Below are 21,080 nucleotides of genomic sequence, written 5' to 3' on the forward strand. Positions count from 1 at the left end.
ATGTGAGCATGCACAAATGTATTAAGAACCTTAATTTAGAAGAAATCAGACGCAACCCCAGATTATTCTTTAAAAGCTGTGTTTTTCTGACATTAAACGTTTTTATGTATACGATCAGGGTAAAAAAAAAAAAATCTATCCTGCTATATATTACATAATCTTTCCTAAAAAGTTAATACTAACCAGAGATATAGCAATGGAATTGAAAGCACTTGACATTTATACTTGTGCTAACCAACTACAGCATTAAAGCAGCTGCAAAAGGGAACCTGCCAGAAAAAGAATGGGGGGGGAGGACGGGGGGAAACCGAAACCTTCTTCCCCAGTAAAGCTTAACATAAAGAGGCAAGGGAGCTCTACACGAGTAGGAATTGTAAGACGACAGTTTCTGGTCACTACTCTAGAATTTCATTACTGCACACAGGAGAAAAAAAAAAAAAAAAAAAAAAAAAAAAAAACACCAGACCCAAAAAAACCAAAAACTTAGAACTGTAACTATAATTTGATTTGAGACTCATTCAAAGAGCCTCAAGGAAACACTCGAGGAAGGAACAAACCTGGATACCGTAGAGGCCTTTCTGTTACACAGCTTTCCATTTTGCCGCCTCCAAATTAGTGAAGGAATTTAATTTGCATTGACTAGAAACAAAACATGTAACACAGAAGAAAGCCCCATGTTCTTTGTGAACTGTTCATGTACTTAAAAATGTGTTACTGAATTATAACCTTCCTGCACTCCAATGCTTTGCTAAAGCTGGTAAAATGGAACCAAATCACCTCTTCAATGGATTTGGTCCCCTTCAACCAGCTGTAGCTATGCATTGATCACTACAGGATTTCTCGTATTTTTAAAACCGGACGCTAAGTCTGCTCAGAGTGATTATGCAGTCCTCTCTGCAGTTGGGAGTTCAATTATTCTAGGCAGTTCGAAGATAGAAGGTAACAAGTGTAGTAAATTCTATATTCCAAAATTTCAAGGTTGTATTTGTAAATAAACAGCTATTGGTGTTTAATATGCTGTCCATATTCAGTGAAAATTGATCTCTTATAACATTTATAAAGAAGATAGGTAAACAGTGAAATAAACACATTTTCCAATGATTTATTGTCTCTTGTATTTTTCCTCAAGTCTGTTGCCCTTTGTAACAGAACTGACCAAAGAAATGTAATCAAAAGGAAGCAATCATGAACAGCACTGGCAATGCAGGGAAAGTCTGCTTTCTGGGCACCTCTCTTCCTGTCGTCCCCCCCCCCCCCCCCCCTTTTTTTTTAATTGCTCAAGGAAGGAAACTCCACAGGGTAGGAATTGTATTTGCCATCTTGCACATGCTGGGCATATTATTTACTATTTAAAGATAATAAATTTGTCACTGACCTCAACAGTTACAGGCTAATCTGCCATCTAATTATAGGTCTGCACATGGAGATTATATTCTTTCTCCAAATCAACTTGAACAAAAGTCTTCTTTCAAAGCATTTTCTGACATAATACTTTAATAAGAGGTTTCAGGAGCATGCTTTTTTTTGCACTCAGCTTCAACCTACACTTACTGTTAAAACTGCAAATATGAAAGCAAAAAATCCCTTTTATTGGTTTAGAAAATAATTGTACAACTCTGATTACCTCACAACTTGTCTCTGTGAGGACCTCCACGACAATACAGCTCAAAAGTCCCTGAGACACTCATTAACACAAAATACAGGTGAGAAACCCCACCTCTCAAATAAATGCATGGCTAAAAACAGTTAAAAATTCCACTGCCAACCAATTCAAACCATCTGCAAGTCTAAAAACAAGCAGAAATCTACTACATAAGACAACCATGGGGAAAAAAGTATAATCCGATTTTAAACCACAATCTCCTACTTGCTAGTTTATGTACTTAAAGATCACGTACTCCTTGCTACTGGACAGCAATATGAAATCTGCATCTTACCCTAATATTTTAATATTTTGATTTGAAGTCCAGCAGACTTTACTGCTCTGAAAATCTAGTCATATGCATGTGCAAAGTCAGGTCAGCTCTAAAAGCAGCCTCTATTTAAGATGCTAGCTGCAGTGTGAATAAAGCTCTCTTCACAAGATACAATGCAAATCTAAAACTAACTGGGGCAACGGATATAAAATACGCCTACACTTCACAGTCATGTCTTCAGCTCAAAAATCTGAAGTCACAGGTATGCGAACAGATCAAACATAACCAAGAGTTGAGAACACGGCAAAAATAACCAATCTGTACAGTATTTTCAAATTTTACTCTCCTTTTTTCTGTCTGAAAAATCTCATTAACACTGAAGAGGCAAGTCTGCCAAGCTTTGAGGTTCACAGTACTTTGAAAAAAGTCCAAAATAAATGTACTTCTAATATGACCGACTCAGTTAAAAATCATGAACAAGAAACCATGTATTAAATAAAATCTTAACTTTCCTACACTTCATTTAAAATTTCTTTTTAGCTCTACCTCCCATGCACAAATTTAAAGCTACCTACTGCATAAATTGAACAACGTCCGTTCTACATTTCAACATTATACATTAGCATGAAAAACAAAAGTTCTGTTTCTGTACCAATTCACAAGGCCTGAAGAGAAGCAAATTAACAGGAGAAATATTCCGCTAACAACAGGATGCTCTCCAAAACACACTACACCTTGACTTCTGGAAAACACTGTCAAACTGTCATGGAAGATTAAGTCCTGAGAAAAATCTAAGCTATTTGGTATCAACTGTAAAAAAATTATATAGAAATCTAGTTCACTTTATTTTTGTATCCACACACTTAATACATGCATTTATTTTATTATCATTAACAAGGAAGATGGATATGGACCTTTATAAATACTTACGTACATAGCAAATATTTTATTTTTCTAATTATAGATATACACACATATGTATACATGCTTATATACATATATGAATATATGTTTAACTTTTATATAATAACATTTATAAAATAACATAATATATTTATATATTTGACTTTAAGGGGAATTTAGTGCACTGTATTCCATATAAGGCACCACATCCTAAAGCCACAAAAACTCCAGTTTAGGTGAAACAGGAAAGCTTAGGTTAGGAAAGATGAGTCCTTAAGTAAGGTTTCAAGCAGACTATATTATGTACTGCTTGTGACCCATACCAGCTACAAGCCAAAGTTCAGGGGCTTATTTTTAACAGTGTTTTAAATAGCTTGTGCTTAGTGCATTTAACAGATTGGTAACATCCATTGTTCTATATCAGATTAGAAAAACAAAGTGGCAAATATAAAACCTTTGATTTCATTCAGAAACAGGCCAATGGTAGAACTATAGAATCAACAATGAAATAAATGACTATCACTAAAGTCTTAACGAAAATAAAACAACTCCTAAATGAATCAAACTACTATAATGACGTTTTGGCTAGAGGTAAAAAAATGAAAAATTATTCAAAAAAGATTTCTTTTGGTTTTATTTTCATGAATTTCTTCCCAGGCTGACGTGTAAAATATCTAATGCTGTGAAAAAATGAAACTACTACTTCTCTGATGGAGACAACATTCTCTCTTTTTACATGCTTCAGAAGTGCTCAGATATAATTGCAACCAAAAAAGTAGATATCTAACAGCTTCAGATATCTGACTGGTTTAGATGCAAATGAAACCTCATGCATCGGGGAACCTACACAGGGTTCAAATCACTAATACTGGAAATATTTTCCTATTCTTCTAATAAAAACTTTTGTAAAGGAGAGAGGACTCTGGGAAAAATTGCACTATGCCTCATACTCTACCAACTGTTAAACTGAGCCAGTCTGAACTACAATTTGGATCCCTCCATCAAAGAAAAAGCCTGCCGCTCCTAAAACATTCACCCACAGAAAAATCTTCAGCACCCCTATAAAGAGCTTTTTCTCCATACACTTTCCCTGCATCTCATATTGACATCATGACACGCAAACTATCACAAGAGCCTAAGGAAAACAGCGTAGAACAAAAAACTAACAAAAAATACCCCACCTAGGTAACTGGAGACAGGAAACGGTACTCCTGGCTAATGCTGGTATGTAAATATGGAGAATTCACATTAAGTGAAGAAGGTACCAATTCAGACTTGAAAGAATTGTCTTCTGAATGCCAAAAATAAGCTCCCTTCACTAGGTCCTTTACATGTTCTCTTACAGACCTTTTGAGCGCTGTAGAAAACTGTAAACACATTTATTGTTCCTATCAACACTTCCAACCACTACTTCTACTTTGTGAAGTGTGATTCCATTCCACATACATATATAAATACTTATGTTTACTTTCTAACTATCAGTCTTGATAACTATGTTCTAAGAGACTAACCCACATTTTATTCCCATATATTAATATACAGCCTTATTTGTCCAACTTCACTTAACTGAAAAGTAGAATTTAGTAGTAAAGTTAAACGAGTAAAACGCACACATTTCTTCCTTCATGTAAACTATACTGAATTCTCCACCATACAATATAATATTATTGAAGTCTTTCCAGAATGCCAGGTCTGAAGAATACCATTCATCCACAACGTAATAAGCAACCAGCAATGCAGCAAGTATTCCATTAAGTTCTATCTATGCAATATAGTTGCTATATAAAAGCTGAAATAAGAAATTCCTTCTATATGTACTTCTAAGAAAGCAAAATTACATGTTTCTTATACTGACAAATACAATTTCATGCAACAATCCTAAGATCACTTTATAACTGCATGGTATATTTAATAATTACTCACAAATAAGTATTCCTTAAAAAACACAAATCCCTTTCCCAATTCCAATATTCGAGAAGAGAAACATTTCTACAAATCCCATCTTAAGATCTTACTTAACAACTTACCTATCAAAACATTTATTGGCAAAATTTTACAGCCACCACAGGAAATTTCCCAGGGATTTGGAGTTACCTGTATACAGGTAACCTGAATACAGCATTAAACTGAGTAGACCAGTAGCTTCATTCTAATAATGGCTTCTCAAGTATTAGAAAGATGCATATCTAAGCAACATCAAAATTTAAGAAATATGATTACATGCAGGTTCAAGGATCTTTTGAAAGAATACCATAATTCTACCCTCCTCTGCATTTGTTTTCCTTTTACAAATGATAAAATAATCTTTAAAAACAAATCTTTACCTAGGGTTTCCTCTTAGTGCAGCATGGTGAAGAGCATTAAATCCGTTGTTGTTGGTGATAGTAACATCTGCTCCAGCTTCTAACAATACAGCAAGGATGTCATCACGCTTTTTACTTATTGCATCATGAAGTGGAGTGTCACCTTCAGAATCCTAAAACCAGAACCAGCTTACATCAATTTTTGCATGCATCCACATTAAAGAAAAAAAAAAAAAAAGATGCTTAAATATAACTAGGAAAACTGACTACACAAACAGAAAACAGCTCTTCAGACCTTAAAGTGTTGCTATACTGCAGAGTTCAGAGCAAGCTGCTTCTGATCTTGCTCTGGTTTTGCAAATACTTCAGTGGGTAATCCTCCCCAGAGCTCCAGTATTCTACAATTACACTGCTACCAGAACTCAAACCCAGAGCTCAAGTATGCCTTGCATCTGACCGTACTGAAGACACTGGTGTAGACACCAACTTCTTTAAGCCTCATATCCAGATGGAGTTGATGCCTAAGTTATAAATTTATGAGTAATAGAAGGACAGCAACAAAAACTAATGCAGCAGAGAGGAGACTAGTCAGGCGGAAGGAGGCAGGGAATTTGGCGTAAAGAACGCTAAGATTGAGCCAGCAATTAACCATGTAAAAGACAACACCAAAAAGACAGTGTGAAATAAAAGCATAAGCAAATCAAAATAAAAAGCAGTCCAAGTAATAAATTTAGGCACATCTGCTGTTTTAACTGAAGCAGATTGTTCTCCATGAAGCAAAGGCCAATGTCATAAGCAATATTAAGCTTTTAAACTTGTTATGGCTAATACCAGATTACATTACACAAGGTACATGAAAATATTTCAGTGCATAATTGAACAAGCGAAGAATTTATATTTTTAGCTTGACGTTTTATTTTTCAAATATCCCAAATAAGGGAAAAATACTTTTTATTCCTAGAAGCATTTTGCACATTACTTATTCAAGGACCCAAATGGCTGGACTGAAAAGGAATGCACTAGACTAACAGTGAGAAAACACATCCATTTAAGCTTATTTGCTGCTATATAGGCAAACTCTCTAGATTTATGCTTCCAGTAAAATTTTAACACCATATAAGTCAGGAAGTCTTGTTATTGACACTGACTCAACTACAAACTAACACAGGAACTGAACATTTTAGCAATACACTAATATGAAACCAAATCTTTACAATCTTTACAGTAAGAATCAAAAACTGCCAAACAAAAAGTGCCAGAAAATGGAAACACTTGAACCAGTGCGAACCAGTTTGCCAAAACTAATTTATATAGCTTTTATTTTGTTTAATTGATCATATTTCCCAAAGTTACTGTTTACAGACTACATGTGTTTCTGTTTACACAGTGAATTGGCGTGAGTAGCAGAGTGCTGGCCAGTTAAATTCCAGTCATGCCTCAGTCTGACTCCCCTGTGCTCTCATCCACCAAATCAATTGCCTGCTTGCATTTGCACATTGGAGCTCCTCAGCACACATGCAGGATCATTATTATTTTCAGTGACAATCACATTTTCCAGATGGAATGTCATAGCACCACTCTACTGAATTTTTCAATCCAGACAGAATTCTATAAAGTCAGACACATCCACTTTGGCTAGCCATATCTCACACATCATTATATGATATACAGTCACCCTTTACTGGGCTCAACACATCAGGCTCCTTATTATATCTACTGTTCAACAAATACTAAATAGGGTCTGGATGGATGTTAGCTGGCTAACAGTTCAACCTCAGCAAGAGCAAGACAGTACCTATAAAGCCAGGTGGAAGCAGATAAATAATCACGATATTCACTAATTTCAAGAGTTTGTTCATTGTTTGTTATGTGGATATACAGCTTCAAAAAAAATCACTGATTATTGACATGGCAAAACAAGGAGGTAAATGTGTTACTACCACATATCTTGATTTTCCCAGGATATTACAGCTTTTTCTTTCTGTTGTAAACATCTTCAAACTTACCCATTCTGATTTGTTTTACTAACGTGGCTGCATTCAGCTCATGCAGAATGTGGATGCCTGCTTATTTGATAGGAGGTTTCTACTCTACCTTCTCAAGAAGTTGTTGCATTCCTACGTCACAGCTTCCACCACATTCATTATAGATAAAACTTGCTGTGAAATGATGGTATTTGAGGCCCTATGCATGAGGGCCTTTTAGATAAAAGGCTGAACATTTAAAAGAGAATCCGGCTAAATATTTCTATCAATGATAGGTCAATTCTGAAAAAAGGTTTCTTTTAACAAAACATTCCACAGTATAATCAGCCAAAAACCACAAAGCTATAGCTTGCAAAAGGAGCAAACAGTCGTGGATTTGATAGAGGAGTAATTAACAATTACAGATAACTACAGTTTGTGAGAATACCAATTAACATCAACTGGCTAGAATAAATCAGGTGCCTATCTAACTGTCAAGAAAACAAATAGATTTAATAGTATTTTTATAACAGCTGATCACATGTTGGGGTAGAGGCTGGGACAGATAACTTCACAAGGTCTGTTCCTTTCAATCCCATTTTCCATAATTTTTCTATTACCTACACACAGCATCTACACACAGCAAATCATAAAATTCAGTAGCTAAGAAGTGAATCTATATTAATATTTACTTTACCTGGAGACTAGGATGGCAGCCAAAGTCCAGTAAAGTCTTCACAACTTGCAGATGACCTTTGTTGACAGCAATATGAAGCGGAGTCTGCCTGCGTTTGTTGCGAGCATTCAAATCTGCACTGCCTCGGTGCAAAACCTCTATCACAGCACCCTCATCACCGAAGGCTGCATGATGGACGGCCCTGTCTCCATCTTTGTCCTAAAGCAGAAACATTAATTTGACCCAGTATATTCCACATTTCCCTTGCATTTAAACAAGACGACTAATTTAAACTGAACCATTGTGCATATTTGATTTCTTTAAAGAGAAAGAAATTAGACAACCATGATATCATTCAAATGTCTAATTAAAATAATTGCTCAAACCACAGCAATAGAGGATGAAGAGTCTGTTTGTATATAATATATTCTATGACATATGATATTCTATACCATATACAACTATTGCCCTGAATCTTTGTGTGATGTGTTCATCAGAAACTCAAATAGATTCATGTGGGTTTCTACTACAAAACAACCACTTTCAAAAAACAAACAAACAAAAAAAAAAAAAACCCCAAAAAAACCCAAACCAAAAAACCCAAACAACCCCCCCCCCAAAAACACCCAACCCTCAGCTTCCCAAAAATGTTACACTCAGTAACCCAGGGTAACCCTTCCCGTAACCCAGGAAGCATTACAGATTCCATATCATGGTATAGGATAAGAGAATTACCTTGTTCATACAATTAAGCTAATATTTATTAGGGTTTATTATAGTGCCCTAGTTTTCAGTTAATAAACCTTTTACAAAGGAAATTTCGGATTGATGGTGAAATGAATTAGAAGTTCTGACTCTATGATGATGATTCACAGCATTAAAGCTCTGATTAAATTCAGTTTGTTTCAGTTTCATCCAAAGTGAGAATTAAGGTATTAAAGTAACAAATTTGTCAGTTTGGGTTATTTTCACATCCGTAAGAGTGGACTGTACTACATGAAACATTTTTACATATTGATCAAGTGATTTCAACATTAATGACAGTATACAAAAGCTAAAAGTAAAATGGAAGGTATATAAGAGGTTTCAATGAAATAACTTCCATAAGCTAGTTTCTAACTAAATTTTTGTGCACAGTGGAATACTACTATGTAGGATTCAATTTTGACAATAGAGAAATACTCAGAATTGTAAGGAGGAGATAAAAATCATGACTGATCAAGGGTGCACTGACGCTCTCTCTTGGGTAAGCTTAGTTTCTCTTATCAATTTGCTTCCCGTTCAGCAATGTTTGAAAGTTATTTTTATTATCATAGAATCATAGAATGCTTTGGGATGGAAGGGACCTTTAAAGGTCATCTAGTCCATCCCCCCCTGCAATGAGCAGGGACATCTTCAACCAGATCAGGTTGCTCAGAGCCCCATCCAGCCTGGCTGGGAATATTTCCAAGGATGGGGCATCCACCACCTCTCTGGGCAACCTGTTCCCGTGTTTCACCACCCTCATCATGAAAATTTTTTTCCTTGTGTTCAGTCTGAATCTACCTTGTTTTAGTTTAAAACCATTACCCCTTGTCCTGTTGCAGCAGGCCTTGTTGAAAAGACTATCCCCATCTTTCTTGCAGGCCCCCTTTAAGTATTGAAAGGCTGCAATCAGGTCTCCCCGCAGCCTTCTCTTCTCCAGGCTGAACAACCCCAGCTCTCTCAGCCTTTCCTCACAGCAGAGGTGCTCCATCCCTCTGATCATTTTTGTGGCCCTCCTCTGGACCCACCCCAACAGCTCCATGTCCTTTGTCCTTCCTTTGCTGATGTTATGTGTAACACATTTCTAATATATTTTACATCAATGCAAAAATTAGTAGTTCTTAGAATACACTGTATTTGCACAACTACAAGATAACAATGAGACTATTTACAGCATTTAAAAAATGATGGAAGGAGACTTATTTGCTAATTATCAAATATATCTTTTAGGAAATATGAATACAATTTTCAAGACAGTCAGGGCACTAAACAGCAGCTCCAATAGCTTTTGAAAACAAGATATTTTTATGCCTTCCAAATCAACTCACGCTACAAAATTGTCTTCTAAGATAGCAGGATTACTTCTCAGGCTCATCTAACACAAACAGTCAAAAGAAGCCAAAGCTTGCCCATTTGGAAGGGGAAAGGATCAGAAAGGGGAACTTCTCTGTATTTCTCATCTGGTTATAAAGATCATTATGAGGTGAAACTTATCAAGAGCATGACAGTAGTGTTAAACTGCTACAACATTTATATTTACAGAGCACTTTGCTTCACAAGTACGTCGTAATTTGTCTTTTCATATTTGCAGTCTGCGAAGTACACCGAGATACTTACTGATGAAACCCCATATAATTCATTGAATATTTTACAGTTTTAACATATGCCAATTTTGAGATGCAAATCCCTGATTTTATAAAATCTTAAACGTATAGCATTCCTACTTTAATGAGTAGGGGTCAAAGAAAGCACGTGCCTTTTTTTTTAGCTCAGCATCAAAACAAATAATCTCAGGAGCTAAATCCCACTGTAGTTTACCTAGACAATAGTATATTAATATACCTAGAAAAAGCTAGCAACTAGTTAAGCATCTGTCCTCAGACTTCTATTTAGATACAAATCTAAATATTAAAAGCACTATATTTCTACACATGCCAACCATATAATATTGTCAGTACTGTCAATACAGTAACTGATACCGATTAATTTCTGCAGACTAGGAAGCTACATATTTTTACCGTATAATAACTACACCAGGCTTTTTGAGCTCTCTCAGTAACAAATTGTTTTCTGACTAAACAGAGGCCACTTGTACTCTGCATTAAGCTGTCAGAGACATAAGCACAGAGGAGACAACAGCATGAGGGCATCCCCAGAAAACGTCATCATGAATGTTCATACTCTGCAGCAGTGACTATAAGTGTAAATATACCAAATATAGCTATAAAGCAGGCGAAGTAAGGATTTTTATCTATTGCTTCCATGCCACAGACCACAATAGTGAAGTAAACGGACTAAATTTTTGCTCTCTGTGTAATGGGATGACTCTGCTGCATCTGTTCACATCACTAATTTATAGACAGCTGACATTTTTAAAGCCTGAAACATATAAACATTAATCTAAATCACATTATATATATGATTAATATTATAAAAATTAATGCAATTATATAATTAACTAGGAATATCATCTTCACTCAAACAACTTAAAGTTACATGAAAAAGCTTGAAAATTCAAACAGAAATCCCTGAAAATTTTTTTAATGCTAGTGTTACGATACTTCTGAAGCCTGAGCAAATGTGAACTCTTAGCAATTCTACTGCTAGCTGGTTACCAGGTGTATTATCTTGAAGCTGTTTCAGCGGTGCTTCTACTTCCCTCTCTAATGCTTTTTTATCTAGTATAAGGAAGGGTTAAAAGTATCAATCCACCACTTAACACAGCGGTTTTGATCCCATAGTACAGATGAAAAGCAGCTTAGTCTAGTTTATAACAGTGTATGCTATGTACCGCAGTGAAAGCACCGCTTCTAAAATGAAGCTACTTCACAGAAATCAGACCACAGCAAGTGTGTACTGCATCAAATCTAAGCCACCTTTACCATTTAGCAGAAAACCTTTATAAAGTAATGGTGTATCTGTGAATATAAAAGTACTTTTAGTTCCAAGGATTACATCATCACTTCATTAATGTATTAACATATTATAACTTCTGTATATCAAATACAATATAAACATAAATGCCCAAGCATATAAAGTTATTCTTCTGTTATGTGAACAATGACACCCTATTAACTTTTAAGCATTATATTAGGCTTTAATTTATACTCTTAAGAGAAATTTGACAGATGCTTCTTGTGCTTCACAAAATGAGCAAAGGCTACAATATCAGTGCATTCTGTGTAAGTAAACGAGGCAAAATCAAATCAAAATGCAAATGCATAGTATGCTGACAGATAATTTTCCTCACAAACAACAACTCTAAAAAACCTAAACAAAAGAAATCTTTCCATTTTGGGTGAAGTTCAAAAAAACCAAACCCTGAAAAACTGGAAGCAGAGTTGGCAGTTCCTACCCAGAGATACTGTTATTACTTTCTGCTCAAACTTGCTTTAGTTAAGAATGGAAAACTTTCTCCTAACTGAAGACGGTATATACAAAGCATGGCAAGTATCTGAGGTTGGAGATGCAGCATCCGACATCTTTTTCTCTGAATGCCACAGGCATTGTGCTAGCCTATTGCATTCTACTGTTGAAATGAAATAAAGGAAATATGGAAGGGGCTTCATCCACTATAATCACATACTAGCTTACATAGCTCTGTTATATTAGCATTATATTTCACTTAATTAGAGGTGCTAAAGAACTGGATATTGACCTTTTGTAATATTGTTAGTAGGAGGCTAATTTGGGAACATAATCACCGTAAGAAAAGCTTTTTTCACTCACTCTGACATTTAAAAAGAAGGCAACTACAATAGAATTGCTATTTCTGTATGTAGCAAAGTTTAAAACTTAAGGAGACACAAAGTGTATTTTGAAATATTTAGGTTACCTCTGCTTCTACATCCACATTCTGCTTCAGAAGCAACTTCAAAATGTCGACATGGCCATTCTGACTAGCAGCTTGCATAGCTGTGTGTCCAGCGCATTGTCCATTCACCTGGAAGCACATCAGTACTTTGAGATAAGTTGCAAGATACACACACATACCTATGAGCCACTTTAGAAGTATATGTGCAAGTTTATTAGAAAACTTAAAGCAACAGCACACATATTAAAGTATCAAATGAACCATTTTTAGACAGCTGCCTTTCTGGCACATATAGATAATCTCCTTCCTTTCTATAGCATCAGCTAGATCTAAGGAAAGCAGCAAGAAATGGATTTATTTCAAACACTAAGACCTCAATGATACTTGGATTAAAAGCTTTCATCTTTGGGCTATTGTAAAGGCAAGATTTTGAGAACAGGTCTCGGAATAATACCAGTCCTCTGCCCTACAGTATATTTAACTTCATTTTCTAATTTATGGCAACAACAGGAGTCAGCCTGAACAAAATACCATGTTTTGTATAATCTTGAGCTACAAATCAATCCTCAGAACAGATGGAGTTTAGTCTCTTATCTGCAAGAATTACTACTGCTGTAGTGAGAAAAACATCCAATTGTGATTTTAAAACATTCTCTGAACCAAGTCCTGTAATTCTTAGGCATTTTCTTTTAGGCTTTTCACTCCTAGGTGATTACGCAAGTTGGTAAAAGGAATCTGACAGAGAGCAGATTATATGATCTTTATCATGAGTTTAAAAAAAAAAATCCAAAACCCAAAACAGCAGCAGAAATTCACCAAAATCTACCCTCCTTCCTTCTATCGCCTCGAAACAAAAGCAGTTGAAGAGCCTTCACTAATTGTGAGTGGTTGGTTCTCTGCCCTGATTCTGGCAGACAGAGGCTGGAAGGTATTTTAACTCATAGCAGACGAGAGAACACAAAATCTGTCCACTGAAAAAGAGTGTAAAGCACTATTTTCACACACTCCCCAACACATTTCATAGGACAACAAATGGAAGAAGAGAAACACTGGAACCAGCTGTACTACTTCTATGCCAACACACTAGTGACTGGCAAGGAGTAACTAGGACAGCTTCACTTCCCTTAGTATTACAGATCCCCAGAACAGGTCCTCCCAAACCAGAACACTCACATCTACATCTGGTCTCTTTAGCAGGTCTTCCACTTTAGCAACATCTCCATTGGCAGCAGCTTTAACCAATTCTTCATTGAGATCTCCAGATTCTTGGGTTTCAAATAATTTCTTCAATAGCTGGGACAATCTCTCTATAATTATTAAACAAAGGACAATTAAGATTACAATTCTAATCACACAAGAACAGAAAAATAACAGCTAAATTTGTCATGTTTCTAAAGGCATGTACAAAGTAATACACAAACCACCATAAAATGGCAGCTGTAAGTTGTTATTCAGTTCTGAATAAGTGCTGCACCCCAAAACCCTTTAGATAGTTGAGACTGTCACAACAGACACTGCAAAACAAAGTTGACTGAACCACAAATAGCTTGTCTACCACAAAATATAGTAGGGAGGGGAGGAGGTAAAAACATGAGTTTACATATTGATATAACAGGCTGCTTAGTGTTCTAGCTTAACTGCCCTCTGTGATTTTAAACGCTAAGTTATATTACTCTTCTAGCTAGTTTTATGGCCACTGTGACTTTATCTTTGTTGCAGAAAACTCACTGTATCTATGCCTTCCTAGGAAAAAGTCTAGAAACTATGTAGAAAGGTTTCTTGGCATTAAAACAAATATGTGAAAAGGAAAAAACAACTAGCTATGACCAAAAAGAGGAAAAACATTCTAGTTTAATTGATCTGTGAAACAGCCAATGGAACATAAAACATTGGACAGTCTTTCTGCCTTGTTATTAGATGAATAAGAGCAGGTTCAGCAGAACTCAAATGTGATTACATAGACACAAAAAAAAAATCCCACTGTAATTAGTCAAAGGATGTCTGACTAGATTTTAAGATAGAAATTTTAAGGAAAGAATACTATCCTGAGTAACTGCTTGCAACAGATTCCTCACTTAACATTTGCTATCCCACACCACCTATGGAACAAGGAGTATGCTGCTTGCTACACCAAGTGACACCCTCTTCATGCCTTGGTCCCTATTCCAATCTAATGTTCCTTCCAATCATTTAAATTTTAAAGTCCTTAGAGCAGACGTTCAAAGACATATCTGCACTGTGGCCAAACAGAAACCCATATTTGATTTGGAGTTTTTGCACCTTATCAAGATAACAACAACCAACATCTCCATCCAGACTGCAAGCTTTTTCTTATATCTTTCTCTAAAACATAACATCAATTAGCCAAACCGCAAGTCTGAGTGTTATTAACCTTGCATACAACTTATGTACTAGTACTTATTAACAATTTTTTAATTAATACATACTTGCTGTACATACATTACTGCTTATCCTTCAAACTTACCGCCAGATGCATTACTTATAGCAGATCCTGCTGATGCCACCTTTGAGACAGCTGCTGGATTATATGTCCAAGATGTCCCACAAACCTCTACCTTTAAGTCGCTGTCTGAATAGATCTGCTGGACCCGACCAACTTTACCTAAAGTCTGCATTAAAGAAAATGTCAAATGAAATAATACTAAAAATAAAATATTTAGAAATCTGAATGTCATAATAAGCCACAAATTTTATTAAGTCAGTTGTTTAATAGTACAGTCATTAATACCTTTAGCTAAGTTTCCTCAGGCTAAGCAAATTACTGCATCTGAGCAAGTATTACACTGAGTTTGATGAAATCCACTTTCTCTAACTTAGAAGAAAATCACTGACTCCCACAACCTTGAGGTATTATTACCAACCGTAACTAGAGATACTATACAAGTTTTACGATTCTATGAATCCAAACATACAACTACTTACTGGAAGCATTGCTTCAGCCCACTCTCCATGACCTCTCTGAAGAAGCTTGATTCGCTCTAAGTCATAACATACTTGAACAAGGTCACCCACTTGAAATTGAGAGGTACCTCCTTCTGCACCTTGAGCAGCATCTCCACTTCGAACAACATTGGCTTTGGTGAGAACAGCTGGATTAAACGTCCACCTAGACAATGAACCATTTAAAGTAGATTTTGAACGTGCAAAGTGAAATATATGCTTAAAAATTATCTGTTGGACAAGATTCTGCTTGTATGCCTACAAACTTTCTGCAATTGGATACTATGGCATATTTATTGTTAACCATTTTTTGCCCATAAACTTGTCTGTGGCTCATTAGTTGAATATTTCCAGGGTAATCTTCAGAGACATACATTTGTGAAGCAATGAAGAAATATCCTGCCTAAGGGGAAGCAAGCTGACAACAATATAATAATCCTGAAAACAGCTATACACTTTGTTTATTTTTCCGGTGAGAGGAGGAGACAACTCTAGTTGAAAAGGGGAAGATCCAAGCTGTCTCACAAAGGATTGGACTGTCAGGACACAACATGGGAAGAACACAGGATTTTGCCCCCTCCCTCCCAAGTCATAAGCTGCAACATTCAGTTATAAAAATACTCTTCCATCAAATGGTTGTTCTAGATACATCTCAATTTTTAACCAAACTATCCTAATTTGTACTATAAATTTTACTGGTTTAGAGACATTCAGATGTTTTTATGCCGAGTTATATTCTAATATATAATGTGGTGATCTCTCCTTTACGTGCCATTTGGTCTAGGGTTGACTTTCATTCAGCTATATGATCTAGTTGAGAAGCATCAGATAATCTCTATAAAGGCAAAGTCAGGGAGGAAACCACAAGATAGAGCAGCTCCTCTCATTGGCTCTGCAGCCATGACTGTCGGAAGAAACACCATTTGCATCCCTTCAGCTTGTGTTAGCTGGGAAAACAACTTTATTTTGCATTACTTTGCAATATTAACAAACAATATCTTGAGGGAAAGCCTGAATGAATAATGCACTGTTAATCCTTTCTGGACAAACTGAAAAGGTCAGTCTCCAGATACAACTGAAACGATATTCCATTCATCAGCTGCTTTTTAAAGGTAAGCCCAATACTTCAGAGCAAGACAACACAAAACCATGTGGACAGATCAGCTCAGATCCAGCTGTAGAGCTGGGTTTGAATCCTGTTAGCATGGATGCAGCTCATCAAATTTCAAACCTAAACTGCTTGCAGTGAGTAGTTTTGGCAACAGCTTCCCCAACACGTCCCATCCTTGGTCCATCTTTACATAAACTAATATCCCTTTGAATAAGAAAATGCTAGATATAGATCATGCCAAGGTCATTCTATATTAGACAAGATCCCCAACACAAAAAGTTCGTCACCTGTCCTCTTAACCCATTTTCCTGAAAACCCACAATGCATTGCTATTACCATTCCCCTTGAAGTCATGGGATACTTTGTAATTAATAAATGAAAGTACTGCTTAAAACACTACATTTTGCAAATAAAGATAGTCCAGAACATTATTCATTATTTTGGACTCAAATTTTCACCAAGTGAGAGAGACAACAAACTTCCTTTTCACACTAAAGCATTTTTAAAGGTAAGTCTTCATTACACATTGTAGAAGGAACATAAAAATCCTCAAGAAAATCTTAATAGACACAAAAGGAGAACAGAAAGTTTCTGGCACCAAGTGATCACAAGTGCTAAAGGCAAGGGAAGTTTGTGAGAACCAATGATGAAGGCTATGTAACAAACCTGTTGCTACTTGGATATTGTACCACAATGTCATGATCCTCATCAATACCACAAACTGTTCCAGTTGTTGTTAAAGTTTCAAACATGCCATCAGTCCATCCTCCATGACCATGCTGCAAAGACTGTACAATTTCCAAATCAAGGTCAATGTTTACAAGGTCACCTATTTGCAGCCCACCAGGGTTTCTGTTACCATTTTGCTCACCTGAAATGGAATTAGAAGAAAATGTTCACATGACCACACTACTTCTCCATGCCAATTTAAAGAACAGAAGTTAATTTCTGAGACTCGATGTCTCTGCAACTGTAGCAGTCAACAGCTAAAAGGGAGTGAACCAGTAAAAAAGAACTCTGAACCTCTGGCTATGGACTTGTGCGTTTCCTGCTGAGTTTTCAAGGCAAACAGCAATGACACTGGCAAATGCTAAATACTTGTGACAGGCTCCCCTATGGGCTCTAACTGGGATGGTAACAGCTATCATATGGTGTTAGACATCTAGAATATATAAACTCTGATAATTTTGAGAAAGTCACCCACAAAGTGCCATCTATCCACTCAGCGACTGCAAGATAAGCAGAAGGCCTACAGAAAGTGGTTTTGAATTGGGTCAGTCCTTGAATGTGGAGAAAGCACTGGCAAAAAAAATACCTCCAAAATGACCAACGATGAAAATCTTTAACCTTATAACTGGGGAGATGACTACAAACAAAAAAAACCCTGCGAATTTGAACTTAAAATGCGTTCCCTGGACAATTCCTGCTTTCAAATGATGTGTCATAGCAAAAATTCATTAGCTGGAGGGAAACGGCATATATTCACACACATCAAGCTGTGTTAACTGATGAGAGAACACACTTGTGGACCTGCTCACTGCCAGAACCAGAGGATGGTATCTGGTGCCATCCACAGACAGTGAAGAGTACAACAACTGCAGAAGTCATGTAGATCAAGTTCAATGGCAACATCAGTGGTGAAGGACAGGGTGAGCACCGTTCCTTTAGTAATATTGCTGTCTCCAAGCGGGGTAAGGCAGGGGGTGTGTGTGTTTGTTGTTCCTCTTCCAAGCAAGAGGTAATAATAGAGAAAGGGTCCTTGCACTGTAACAATAAGGAAGTACAAACAAATAGCCTGACACACGGAGGCGAAAACGTTATTTGAAGGGAGATGATTCCAGAGCCTGAAATCCACACCAGATGTTGGCAGCACTAGTTGGAGCACTAAAAGTCTCCAGAGGAAAGAATAGCAAAGAAGAGAATCTGATACTACTGAAGAAGAAATAGCTGAGAAAGGAAACATGCCCATGAATAAATGCTAAGGTTCAATGGACTTTGACTTCCGTGACCAGCCCATGACTTCTTTCTGTCCTGGTCTTAGTTTAAAGGACTATAGGTGAAGTGCTATTTTCAGTCTGCACCCTTCACCTTCACAGCAAAACACACATAACATGGAAAAAAGCCACTTCTGCAGAGGACAAAGTCAAAGATTACTTCTTCAGAAAAGCTACTGATATGGAACTCACTAGATAGAAAACTTAGACAGCAAACTTCCCAGGGACAGCCCTGACGAGACAGGAAAGTCTAAGAAAGGAAGAGATACAAAGCAGCAAAGAATTATAGAAGCATTAGTTGGAGGAAAGGATCTCTAGAGGTCATTTGGTCTGATATCCCACACAGAGCTGAATTAACAACCAGCTGAGGTCAGCTGTGGCTTTGCCTGTCTGAGTCCTGAAAGCCCCCAAGGACTGAGGTGCCACAACCTCTCCAAGTAACTTCTTCGAGTGCTGCAATATAGAGCTGTCGGTGTAACAGAAAATTTCTTCAGTATCTGGTCTGACCCTCTCGAGTCACTTAAGGTGGCCTTAAGGGCACTACCATTTGTTTTTATGCCATTTGCCACTACTGAAATTTTGGTGCCATCATTTTCAATCACCCTTCAAGTGGTTGTAGGTGGCTAGGAGATTACATCTTAACCTCTTTCTTACCAGACTAAAAAAGCCCAGCTCCTCCTTCCTCAGCAGGGCTCCTTACTCAGGCATTCACAACTCCCAGTCTGGGAATTCCTGGTACATAGGCTTATTCCAACCAGAGTGCAAAACTGCACTTCCGATTGCACTCCATGAGGTATCCATTCACCAAAATTCTTCACTTCCTCAAGGCTCTTCTGAATAAAGCTCTACTTTCAACCACACCCCTCTGCCAACTTGGTGTCATCTGCAAATTGCCTGGGATTGTATTCCGTCTCATCATCAAGGTCACCGATGAGGTACTGAACAAAATCAGTCCCAGTATTTTGCCCTAACTACATACTACTCCGTATCAATTAGGCCCCTGCTGGAATACTATTTGCACTCTGAGTGTTGCAAAGCTTCAAAAATAACTTTCTAGTTTTTAATGCAAGCATACATTTACATTCACAGCATGAATTTATCTGTGAACTACATTCAGAAGACAAATAAAAGGGACAGATGTTCTAACAAACAGTAAGACTGAGAAGATGGAGGTTAATATGGTAAGAATGATGAAGAGAGTTCATTATCATCCTTTAAGAGCAACTTAAGATAGTGGAAGGGGAAAAATTCAACAAAGAATAGCCTCCTACTATCTTTAGTGATAAATACTCATGCATTCAAATACAGTTTCACCCCATAAGTAAGCTACATGCAGAAAACAGACCTGTACTTTTAAAGCAAGAATGAAAATGAATACAGGGCATTCATAAGAACCTAAGTTTACCTGTGTAATAAAGAACCAGTAAGATCCTATTACTATTTTCCTATTTTTATTCACATTAGACTAAAATGACAAAACTAATTTTAAGTACTAAAGCAAGATACAAAGATCAGAGCACCTTGGCTTTTTATTTACAAACAATTCATCTACTTGACAGTAAACATCTAAGTGACTTCTTGGACAACTGTTTTTTTTTTTTTTTTTCTAAACAAAACAGACCTTTACTGTTTTACCTTTTCACCAATGCTGTCAATAAAAGACTAGTGCTTGCAAGTCCTAGTTCAAGTACTTGTGCAAGGAATTAGATTAAGACTAGTAAACAGAGAATTCTCATTACTTTACAAAAGCCAGTACTATCAGCTAAGTTTTTTATGCACTGAAGTATAATAAGAAACTCAAGAAGAAAAGCAAAATTTTCTGTAGTGTCCAGTTTTAAGACCACATGTTTTGCCAAGGAAATACACATTAATAATTACAAAATTTGTGTCCAGTAATCTATAAAATTTATCCCAACTTGCCCATATTTTAAAAACCAAAACACCTGGCAATTATTTTTTATAATATACTCTTCACATGTCTACAGCCCAGCCAAGACACTAGAGGAATAAGTCAGCGCAATAGCTGATATGGAAAACCTCAACTGAGATTGCACAACATATTCTAGTATAAAATAACAGGTTAAGTTATATGTTCGAATGACTCATGCTTATGGCCATGTACATGCTACTTCATTGAACATCTCTGAATATTTAAGACAGTCTTATAAGAATGCACAGCTCTGTTTGGCTCTTTAGAAATATAGCGCACAAGACTTGGGACTATTACTTAGTCAACACTTAACAGCTCCCTTGCCATCCACTTGGCACACTGATACCAAATACATTTAGAAAAGTGTTACAATTTATTATTAATGCATGGAAATGCTACCATGTACATTCCACTAGTAAGGACAGTCCTTTTAGACGACATTTAAAGAGAAATCCAGACTGAGAATAATTAACACACATCAAGATAAATTTACTTCATCTTCAACTCACCTAACACAGGACAATGGTCCCTGTAGAAAGAGCCTCCTTTTGCATCTTGGACACATTTCAGGTCAGACTATGGAGAGAGATTGAGACAACTTTAGTCCTCACTGACTGAGTCTCCAGGCTAACGTAAGTCAGTGAATCTAGAACTGAGATGCACTCAATTAAGAAAGGATGAAAATTATGTGTACAGAAAACACGCCCCATGAATTCGTTACTGATGCATATAATCTCAAATACTTTCCAATCTATTAGCCTTGA

The 21,080-nt window shown here is 36.6% G+C and overlaps 1 protein-coding gene across 4 annotated transcripts in view; it reads right to left on the reverse strand.

The window, feature by feature from the left end:
- The window catches only part of MIB1 (MIB E3 ubiquitin protein ligase 1), an 85,389-nt gene that overhangs the window by 40,984 nt on the left and 23,325 nt on the right, over positions 1-21,080 (reverse strand). For all 4 annotated transcript variants that reach the window (XM_082325875.1, XM_082325874.1, XM_082325873.1 and 1 more), the window contains 8 exons: positions 20,826-20,892; positions 17,059-17,263; positions 15,264-15,447; positions 14,806-14,950; positions 13,494-13,627; positions 12,342-12,449; positions 7,784-7,981; positions 5,144-5,295 (listed from right to left, as the gene is read on the reverse strand). In XM_082325875.1, coding sequence (XP_082182001.1) covers positions 5,144-5,295; positions 7,784-7,981; positions 12,342-12,449; positions 13,494-13,627; positions 14,806-14,950; positions 15,264-15,447; positions 17,059-17,263; positions 20,826-20,892 — 1,193 coding nt within the window. The remainder of the gene's footprint in view (positions 1-5,143; positions 5,296-7,783; positions 7,982-12,341; positions 12,450-13,493; positions 13,628-14,805; positions 14,951-15,263; positions 15,448-17,058; positions 17,264-20,825; positions 20,893-21,080) is intronic.

The sequence above is a fragment of the Platalea leucorodia genome, assembly GCF_965183815.1.
Source record: "Platalea leucorodia genome assembly, chromosome: 1".
Lineage (NCBI taxonomy): Eukaryota > Metazoa > Chordata > Aves > Pelecaniformes > Threskiornithidae > Platalea > Platalea leucorodia.